General features: G+C 41.3%; 1 protein-coding gene across 2 annotated transcripts in view; it reads left to right on the forward strand.

The window, feature by feature from the left end:
• Positions 1–10078: 10078 nt before the first annotated feature.
• The window catches only part of PLPPR4 (phospholipid phosphatase related 4), a 55800-nt gene continuing 54677 nt past the window's right edge, over positions 10079–11201 (forward strand). For both annotated transcript variants that reach the window (XM_004385710.2, XM_004385711.2), the window contains exon 1: positions 10079–10486. In XM_004385710.2, the coding sequence (XP_004385767.1) occupies positions 10265–10486 (222 nt within the window). In that variant the 5' untranslated portion in view covers positions 10079–10264. The remainder of the gene's footprint in view (positions 10487–11201) is intronic.

The following is an 11201-nucleotide window of genomic DNA, read 5'->3' on the forward strand; positions in this document are numbered from 1 at the left end:
GGACTCTGCCCAGATTTTTCTTATAGTTAGTTATGAAACATAGTGGCTATCATCATGGCACTGAAGTTAAGAGAGAGAGCATATAGAGAAATTGGAGTTTAGAAAGATAAATAAAATAGAAGATCCAGAAGGCAAAGTCTTACAGCCATTGTGAAAATAGTCTGGTGGTTCTTCAGGCTGCTAACCAAAAGGTTAGCAGTTCAAATTTACCAGCTGCTCCTTGGAAACCCTGTGGGACAGTTCTACTCTGTCCTATAGGGTCACTGTGAGTCAGAATCAAGTCGAGGGCAATAGAGTTTGGGGTTCCTCAAAAAACTAGAGGTAGAGCTGCCATATGACCTAGCAATTCCACTCCTAGGTATATACCCTAGGGCTCTAATAGAAGTGTCATGAACAGAGGTATGCACACCTATGTTCATCACAACATTACTTACAACAGCAAAAAGATGGAAACAACCTAAGTGCCTATCAACAGAGAAATGGACAAGTAAACTATGGCCTATACATACAAAGGAACACTACTCAGTGATAAAGAAAAATGAGTTCCCAAACATCTTGGAACGTGGATAAACCTGTAGGACTTTATGTTGAACAAAATAAGTAGATCACAGAAAACAAATATTGTATGCTGTCACTTTTATGAAATGATATGAACAAGTAAATATACAAAAACCAAAAAAAAAAAAAAAAATTAGAAGTTCCAGCCCACAGATGAGCTCAGCAGCTAAGGAGAACAGGACAGGTGAAAAATGTAAGCAAGGACTGCACAAGTTTTAAGGTACACAGAGAAAAAACAGGAGGACTAACACGAATTATAGAAAAAGTTTAGAGTTCCTAGAGCCTGGGGACAAGGCTGAAAAGCTTCATGGGGAAAGTGAATCCTCAGTAGTATTTAGGATAATTTGAGATACAACATTTAAGAGAGGGCAAGAGTGACTAGGATACTGGGAGGTGAAGAGGAGAGAAAGGAAATCTGCTTCATTGGAGCGCATTTCCAGCAGCTTCACAGAGATACTTAAATTCTGTTGTTGGACTAATTATTGCCCAAATTCTAACTCTGCAACAAATTGACGATTACTGAAGGACAGAGAACAGGAGTCACTCTGGGCTAATTAAAATAGATTTTCATTTCTATGTGTCAGACTTGTTTTGCACTTCTTGTGAGAGTTGACAGTGTTCTCAAATATATTCAGACTGGGAGAGAGAAGTGAGAGAAAGAGAGAGATCATGCTTATTACAACAGAATCATAAAACATAAAACATAAAATTAATAAGTATTCATTCAGAATCTCTACGTTGGCCCAGTGCTATACTTAGGGGAAGAGTAGAAATTATGGAATTTATTTATTAAATAAATATTCACTGAACTCTTGGCATGTATAAAATACTATGCTAAGGGTTCAAAAGAAAAAAAAAAGTGGATTAGACATGATTCATACTTCCAAGGAGCAAAATATCTTTGGGGAAAAATAAGACGATCAAGACAGGCTGTAACACGATCTACATACGAGAGACATCCAAAGAAAACCCTAAGGGAACGCAGAGGTGGAAAAAAACGGAGAAGCTTCATAGGAAGGTTGCTTTGGGTTCGAAACTTCAAGAATAGGAAAAGGAAAAGCACACAAAAGCCTTTAATACAAAAGAGTATGGTTTATTGTGCAATACCATGTAGGCTGGGATGTCTGGAGTATAGGATCTGTACAAGGAAGGAATGGGAGGTGAGATGGAAAGATTAGTGGAGACTAGACCAAGGAAGCCCATAAAAGCCAGGCTAAAGATTGTGAATAAAATTTTCTAGGCAATGGAGAACCATGGAACATTTTTGAGCAAGGGAGCGGCATGATTAGACTTGTGTTTTAGGAAAATTAACCTGGTACAAAATTATAGAATGGACCAAAAGAGGGGGACTTGGAGTTAGGGAAATTAGCCAGAGGGTTATTATAATGTCAAAGAGAGAATGAAGGGTTGAACAAGATGGTAAGAGCAAAGATGGAAAGGAGGGAATGAATAGAAGAGAAATTATGTGGGTCATCCCCTCAATTTACTCCAACAATTGGGAGTACCAGATTAAAATAGTATATCAAGTAAAACAAAATAACACATCATCAAGTGCTAGATTGTGCAGTGGAAAATAAGGACTACCAGTATCCAAAGAGTTCACTGGGAGCTGTAGAAGCAAGGACAGAGTTCAGAAACATGAGATGTGAATGCATTTCAGAAGGAAACATCATATGGGAAGGTACACACACAAATAAACATACCAGAATTATGGCTCAAACAGGCTCCTCAGAGGAGAGAATACATATCTAAAGAGGAAGGAATAAGGTGGAGAATCTGAGACAAGGAGTGTGTAGTGGGGGGTGACTTATCCAGAAAGGTGTTATGTGGGAGAAGAGCTTGGAGGCTACAGTAGAATTTTGCAGGGAACCAGGCATTAATTAATGCCAATAGAAAGGAACAAGAGACAGACACCAAAGAGCAAGATTTCAATAGAAATTCGAAGAATTTCAAGACTAAGCATAAACTATGAAAGGCATGAATGAATCAAAAGCAATGACAATATTTTTAAACTGGTGATTGGGAACATTTAATGTCTCAATTATTTGCTACTTGTTATTTACTACCAAGATAGTATAGAAATGTTTGCATAGTATAACTGAAGGAAAAGGAATAGTTCAACTTATGTTTATGTACTTACCAACTTTTTACACATAAAATAGAGATATTTGTGCAGCACATAGAATAAACTAAAAGGGAATGGAGGGCATATATAGAGAGCTTGGAGCCCTGGTGGCACAGTGGTTACGTGCTATGGCTGCTAACCAAAAGGTCAGCAGTTTGAATCCACCAGCGGCTCCTTGGAAACCCTGCGGGGCAGTTCTACTCTGTCCTATAGAGTCGCTGAGTTGGAATCAACTTGATGACAGTGGGTTTGGTTTTTTGGTTTATAGAGAACTTGGAGTCCCTGGGTGGTGCAAATAGTTAATGCACTCAACTGCCAACAGAAAAAATGCCTTGGAAGAAAGTCCTGGTGATCTACTTCCAAAAATTCAGCCACTGAAAACCCATGGAGCACAATTCTACTCTGACACACATGGGGGAGCCACAAGAATTGACTTGACAGCAACTGAAATAAAGAACTCGGTGAAAAAATTGATCATATTTTTTACAATATGTAAATATGAAGACAAATAAAATACCGTGTTTTAGAAAAACATACAGAATATTTACATTTATATAAAACTTCCAAATAAAATCATTAAATTATTAAATGATAAACCTTGAACTTGCTTCCATAAATATGGTTTTGTACAAGGAATGGCTATGTATACTTTCTGGTCAAAATTTGATCTCTTCAAGTTCTTAATAGTTGCTATTAAAAAGAAACTTTGCTAGCACACGCAGGTGACAAAACTCTAAAATCATTGTTTTACAATCATTAAAAACACAACAATTTAAAATTATGTTTAAATAATCTAAGGGCTCTCTTTCATTGACAAAACTAACTTTGAATTTTTTTGTGACAACCTGAATGGATTTTAAATCCAATTAAACATTTTCATGCGAAAAGTTTCAAAATAAGTGACGCTCTTGTGTATAATGCATGCATTTTTAGTGCAGTTGCTATGCAGATACCTTAAACAAACAAACCAATCCATTGCCATCGAGTCAATTCCAACTCATAACAACCCTACAGGAAGGAGTAGAATTGCCCATAGGGTTTCCAAGAAGCGGCTGGTGGATTTGAACTGCCAACCTTTTAGTTAGCAGCAGAGCTCTTGACCATTTCACCGCCAGGGCAGATACCTTGGACACCACAAAGAAGACATATTGGTTGCTCATGAACAGAATTAACAGACACAAGTGAAGACTGAAATATCAGCCACTGCCTTTAGCTGATCAGGAGCCTTGGTTGCACAGTGGTTAAGCACTTGACTGCTAACTGAAAGGTCGGCAGTTCAAACTCACCATCTGCTCCGAGAGAGAAAGATGTGGTAGTCTGCTTCCATAAAGATTACATACTTGAAAACCCTATGGGGCAGTTCTACTCTGTCCTATAGGGTCTCTATGAGTCAGATTGACACTACGGCAATGGATTTGGTTTGGTTTGCCTTTAGCTGAACTCATGAGGAGCACTGCTGGGTCTCCTCACTCTCCAAAGGCCACACCTGGGGCTGGGTTCAGTATCCCTTGGGTATGATGTGCTTTGCAATTGGCCTTCCAGGTGGTATGTCCAGTGGGTTTCCAAGTGGTGGGACCCCTTCTTGGCTATGTTCATTGTATGATGGTGGAACAGCTGATGTTGTTCCTTAGGCTTACAGCCTTCTGGGCCCATGGACATGCTGTCATACCCTGATCCACCCTGAAAGAAGATGCTTGCAACCAGCAGTAATAGGCACTGAGCCTCTTGCACCCCAGACCCTGGTAATATCCCTGAGGGAAATCGGTGTCTTCTAGTATCATTGTAACCCATTCCCAGCACATTAGTATGCCAATGCACACCAGTAGAGAAGTTATGCAAACCAACTTTTTGTTTTGTTCCCTGTGTCACTGTTATGGGATCCTTTCTACTAGCTATTAATTCCCAAATAAAGACATGTTCCTGTAGGATGGGGCTTGCCAGAATTGTGTAAATTGCCTTCTATCGTGCCCTGTTGGGAATCACAGGAAACCATGGTGGGCAAAAGTCATTGATAGTAAGAAAATGTAAAATTATATTAAAGAAAACTATGCAGAAAAATTGGTTTAAGTAAAATTGGTATTAAATTTTTTTAAAAGTCTTAAGTCAATCCTTTAGCAAATGAGTACCTTGTGATCTCTTTATATTAGTTAGGAGTCTTTTGGTTGCAACCACCAAAATGGCTGCTGGCTCAATTTGTGAGAAAGAGGAAATTTATTTAAAGGACATTCTTGCTGGGTTCTATCAAGTCGATTTTCGACTCATAGAGAACCTATGTAACAGAATAGAACCGCCCCTTATGGTTTTCTAGACCGTAATATTTATGGAAGCAGACTGCTGGTCTTTCTCCCACTGAGCCTCTGGGTGGGTTCAAACTGCCAACCTTTTGGTTAGCAGCTGAACTCTTAACCATTGTGCCACCAGGGCTCCTTATCGAAAGGACTCAGGGTAGTAAAAGAAACAAAAGGGAAGTGGAAAGCTAGGGTTCTGAAAGGAAAGAAACAAGAGTGGTTCTGAGAATCCGAAGGCCAGAATTAGTGGCCTTTCTAGGCTTCTGCCATGAATCATCACCAAAAATTTTCTCTCTGCACCACTCCCTTGAGATTGAAATTCCTGGAGAATAAAGTCCAATTGTTTAGGTCACCGTTCTGCCACTTGGCCTGAAGAATGCTAAAACCTTGATTTATAGTCCTAGAATTTGACTGCAGTGGGAGAGGGACAGTTCATCATGAAAAACCAAGGTGACATCACAAAAAAAAAAAAAAAAAAGGAAGCAAGAAACATGGACAAGCAGAAACACCAGATGTCTACTTCATCCGTTTAACAACTTCATTTCTGAATGAGGAAACTGAGTCCCTGAAGAAAAATGTTCTTATCCATAGCCACAAAACTCGTCAGTGATGAAGCCAGAGCTAAAATGTTCCCACATTCCAGGGGTATCCTCATTTCAGTACTTTTCCTCCTTCACATCTCTTCTGATTTTTTTTAAACACTTCCCTTTTAGAAAATGCAATAAAATATTATCTTCTCAAATTGCCGTGGAGAGAGGGTTGATGTCTGGGAAATACATTACTAAATTGAATACACATTTTTATGACCTTAAACATAAATGTCATGTAAATAACCCAAAGGATAAACAGTTGCCAAAAAGCTGAAAAACAGTATTTGGCTGTGGACGCCCAAAACCAATACATAGGAATGCTACTTCTTTCTTCTCTGAGAAATCTGACAGTCTAATAATAATGTCAAATGCATTTTCAGGCATATTTTTTTCCAGGTTGTTTTTGATGTGAAGTAGTCTGTCTTGTGAAATGTCAGAGTCTGCTTTTTCCGTGGATGCCATTTTTCATTTGAATGTGCTGAAACAAGATTTCCATGGACAATGTTCAAGTTCTACAAGACATAATTAACTGTGTTTAATGCCACTTTTATTATAAGGACGTGCAATTAGCGTACCTGAAGCAACATTCAATATACAAGTTCTGCCCTCGGCCCAAATGAGGAAAGTGGGATATACTCTATTTCTTAGTTCAGGAATACACTATAGTAGCCTCAAAGCTATAATTGGCTTAAATGTCAACTCTTCCCAAGGGATTCCTTGGCCACCACACTTGAAAAGATTTTCATTGTAATTACAACTGTGCCTTAATTGTTTAATAGTTCATATCACAAGACGCAATTATATATGTGTTTGTTAAGAGAAGCAATGCATGTAGCCCTTAAGATCAAAGAATTTATGACAATCTCCTGGATTCAAAATCTCAGCTCTGCCAATTACAGTTGTTGTCCCTGCATGCATGACCTAAACCTGCATCTCAGTTTAACCTTTAAATGTGATTATAATGCTATCCGATTTGTAAGGATACTGTGAAGATTAAATGAGGTAATACGTGCAAAGCATTTTTAACAGTGCTTTGTCCATAGTGAACTCCATGTAAATTTTTTTCTATTATGACTCATTTATTGTTTGTATCTTTCCCCTGTCCACCTGCATTGTTGTTGCTGTTCTTAGCTGCGATCGAGTTGACTCCGACTCACAGCAACCCCATGTACAACAGAGTGAAATTTGCCAGACTCACAATCGCTGACATTTTCAATTCCATCCTTACGGCCACTTTGCCAATCCATCACACCAAGGATCTCTCTGGCCCTCACTGAACTTCTACTTGGCCAAACAAGATGTCTTACTTCAGTGATTGATCCCTCCTGAATGACATGTCCGAAGCAAGTGAGGCAAACAATATTCTGTTGTGATCAATAAGGTGTTCATTGGCTGATTTTCAGAAGTAGATCACCAGGCCTTTCTTTCTTGTCTGTCTTGGTCTGGAAGCTCCGCTGAAATCTGCCCACCATGAATAACCCTGCTGGTATTTGAAATAGCAGTGGCACAGCTTACAGCATAATAACACACAAGGTACTGCAGTATGGCAAACTGACAGATGGGTGGTAGCCACTTGCATTAAACTGTAAATTCTATGACAGCAGGAACCATATCTATTCTTTCCTACAGTGGGTATAATGGGTATCCAGTAAGAAAAAAAAAAGTCTGTTCAAGGACAGGGTAAAGGATTTACAATACAAATGGGCTTTGGATTCTGAAGCATTTTCCAATCCTGGACAATGTGGGCAGGTCAAAGTGGGCAGACCAGTTAGAGAAGGAAGAGAAGAGCTTTTCTGATGTATCAGTAATTTAATAAATTATCTAGGCATGGTTAACATGTATCTCTGATATTTTATCACATATGTTCAGCTCTTTGCTAATGAGATTACAAATCTATAGTTCTAGTCTTATGTTTCACCTCCCTTTATATAAAAATGCTGAGTTTTCAGGATGATAGATTCATAAATATCTAACATTTTTTTTCTTTACCTCTACCAAGAATTGTAAATTTTGTTGAGGTACCAAGAAAGTTGAGAAAAGAAAGCCCTCATACACATAAAGTAACTTTGGTAGTAATGTGAAATATAGTTACTGGTTAATAAGTTAATAATTAACAAACAAAATCAACCAATGATTATTAAGCATAGAGGAAAACTATGCTACATGATTTTATATGCATCATTTGATTCAATTGGTTTATTCGTTTATTCAGCAAATGTTTACTGAGCCCCTACTATTTGCCAGTCACAGTTCCAGATATGAAGTACCGTCATGCATCGCTTAACATCCACGATACATTCTGTGAAATTGGATAGTATGTGATTTGGATGTTGTGCAAACATCATATTATATACAGGCAGTCCCTGGGTTACGAAGGCCGACTTACGTGCAAAGCAATTGCTTTGTATACAAGAGACATGAGATACACATGTCGCATACAGGAAGCTGTTGCGTTGGTTATGTCCAGCTACATCCACTACATCCTGTTCTCGGATCGGGATTTCTGAATTTATGGGATCATGGATGTTTATGCAGTTGGACGTTGCCTAAACAGGACTTTGTGTAGTGCATGACTTTATATAATGGTGAAAAAGTGCTTGACTTTGTGGAGTTTACAGTCTCATAGGAGAGGCAGGCAATGAAAAAATAGGTAAAGAGATACTCAATATACCATCAGATAGTGATGAAGTCCTATGAAGGAAAATAAAATAATATCAGAGAATAAAGAGAAATGTAGATCTGGGTGATGAATGCTACTTAGATAGAGTGGTTATAGAAAACTCTCCTGAGGAGTTTACATTTGAGCAGAGGTGTGAGTTAAGGGATGGGCTGGGTCATTCAATGTTGGCAGAACAGAGTTCTTGGACAAAAGAACAAAAAGTGCAAAATCCCTGAGACAGTAAATAGCTAGGCTGCACCATTGAGACACTGAGCAAAGTGAGCCAGATCCGAGAACCAGGCAGGGTCCCCAGGCAGGCTTTGCGGAAGTGGTGGAGAATTTGGACTTTCTGCTGAAAGTGACAGAGAGTTTTTGGAAGGTTTGAACAAGGGAGTGACACAATTAGATTTACTTTTTGAAAGATAATTCTGGCTGCTGTATAGAGAACGGATTGTTGGTTGCAGCAGCTGTAAGGAGGGAAGCTGGGAGAAGAGTTATTGAACTGCTGACCTTTTGGTTAGCAGCCGTAGCACTTAACCACTATGCCACCAGGGTTTCCAGCCCAGGCAATAGACGGTGGTAACTGTGTGTGTCTGTTTTGGGAGAATGAGGGATGAATGGTCAGTTTTGAAAGAAGAGATAGTTCTCTTCCGTTACTTCTACTTTCTGAGTGAAACTCTTGTCATTAGCTGAGAATGAGGAGATTGGGAAGAGAAGCGTGAGTTTATCCTTAGTGGGAAAGGTGACCTGACTTTGGAAAATGACTTGAAGTTTGTGACCACAAGTCCAATGTGAGAGGAGACCATGTGGTCCTGTGTTTTTTTGCAACCACTTTCATTTGTTCTGGCATGGGCAGAGAACTGGGTTTACGTGGGGCTGGGATTTTGCCAGGTGAGTATGATGAAAAGGGAGGGAGAAAGAAGAGACTATACTGATGTGCTGTAGAATGCAAGCCTGGTAAGGAAGAAAGTGACAGCACGAGGTGGTAGCGGTAGTGACGTGTGTACGGTTAATGGATGGAAGAGTCCCCACGCTGTCGATGACCTACTGAAGTAGTGATTAAAGAAGTAAGGTGGGAAGAGGGGTGGGAATTGCAGTCACCTGCTTGAAATGGAGACATTTGAAATGTTGGAAATCACCTGGGCATGTAATCACTGACATAGGTGTAATGCAGTATTTTTGCATTTGCTGGGTGTGTTTCTCTTCTGTGACACTTAATGCTTCTGGGTTCCCAAAATAATTACTATATCAAAACCAGCCATGCACACCGCCTAAGAGCGAAGGACTTTACTTAGATAATTAATGTCTGAAGAAGTTCTTTTTAGGGTTATCCCTGTAATACCGATGTTCTGGGGTGCGAGGGTGAGATTAAAACACATCCCGACCTTTGGCCTCTGTAAGGATGCCCACCACCTGTGCATTCATACATTGGCCTCCCTTGATGCAGGGAACCCTCACCATTCCCAGACAGCTGATAGCGAGGGTTCATCAGCAGGTGATTCAGGGTTGTAGAGAGCCCAGGAATCGCTTGGGCAGAGAATCTGGAGCAGGGGCAGGCATTCCTGGGTAGCAGCCGACTATCAATGAGTTCCCACTATGGCCTAATTTTCAGTACGGGTTCCAAGTTTTAATTTCGGGCAGGTAGAAACCGATTTCCTAGCTGTGAGTTTGGAGGCAGGAGCAGATTTCTGCTCTCTAGCAATCCTAAAGTTCGCGTTCCTGGAGTGACCGAGAAGGCTTGCTCAGGGGGGAGTAGGTGCCTGAGCTCCTCAGCCGCGCTGCTGCAGGAACCAGGGGTGCGTCCCCTTTCCCAATTCTTGACGTCAGGCTCCCACAGCCAGCCGTGAAGCCTTGCAAGGGCGGTGGAGAGCAGAGGGAGGGTGACGAGGAGAAGCCATTGCAGCAACAGCTTGGAGGAGGAGCAGTACATTTCTTCGCCTAGTAAAACTGGAGCAGGAGCAAGAATCGAGGAGGAAGAGGACGTGCCAACTCAGGGAACCACTGGGTTGCTGCAAAGAGGGGAGGGGAGAGGCAGGGGCTCTGCATGCAGCGCGCTGGCTCCAGCGGTGCCCGCGGGGAATGTGACATCAGCGGCGCTGGGTGCTTGCGGCTGGAGGAGGCAGCTCGCCTCGGCTGCGCGGTGCACACCTCGCCCAGGGGAGAACGCAGACCCCAGCAGGCGGCCGGGATGTCGGCGAAGGAGAGGCCAAAGGGCAAAGTGATCAAGGACAGCGTCACCCTCCTGCCATGCTTTTATTTCGTCGAGGTGAGTTGGCCCACCGCCTTGGCATAATGCAGATCCTCCGGGCAGCTCCGGAGCGATTTCGGGTCCTGGACAGTGTTCGGTGAGCCGAGACTGTGCGAGGGTGCGCGCCGCTGCCCCCAAATGCCCGACCCTCAGGGTTCTCAGTAGCTCCCCCGAGTGTGCCTATGAGTGCCTGCCAGGCTGGGGTGCCTACCACTAAAGGTGTTGCTGCTGGGTGGCCTTGGCCTGCAGGAGAGGGATACCTGTGTGAGTGAGTCTAGTTCCCTGGCCCTGGTGTCCAACCAGTGTGCACAATGTCAGTGCCCCAGAGGGGCCATTTTGGGATTGGTGTCTTCAATCTGTCGAATGTGTATCTTGGATAGTGTGAGCTTTTAGTGAGAATTCAAATGCACACTAGCCATGCCGCCTGTGTATGAATGCTGGGGGTGTTGGCATAGTGTTGGGATTGACTGCTTTTTACCAAGTTTAAAAAAAAAAAAAAAAAACCTTCTATTATAATTAACTATGGTGTTCACATCTACTTATAAAATCGGGTCTCATCTCTAGGCACTTATCTACTGGTCCTTTTCCATGGTAAAAAGAAACAAAAATAAAAAATGACATCACTGGAATAACTGCACAATTGGAAGAGCATAGTCAATGTCACTGAACTGTGCATGTAGAAATTTTTGAAATGGTGTATCTTTGGCTATGTGTATTTTCACCAAAAAAAAAA

This window comes from Trichechus manatus, unplaced genomic scaffold (genome assembly GCF_000243295.1).
Source record: "Trichechus manatus latirostris isolate Lorelei unplaced genomic scaffold, TriManLat1.0 scaffold00144, whole genome shotgun sequence".
NCBI classification, from domain to species: domain Eukaryota; kingdom Metazoa; phylum Chordata; class Mammalia; order Sirenia; family Trichechidae; genus Trichechus; species Trichechus manatus.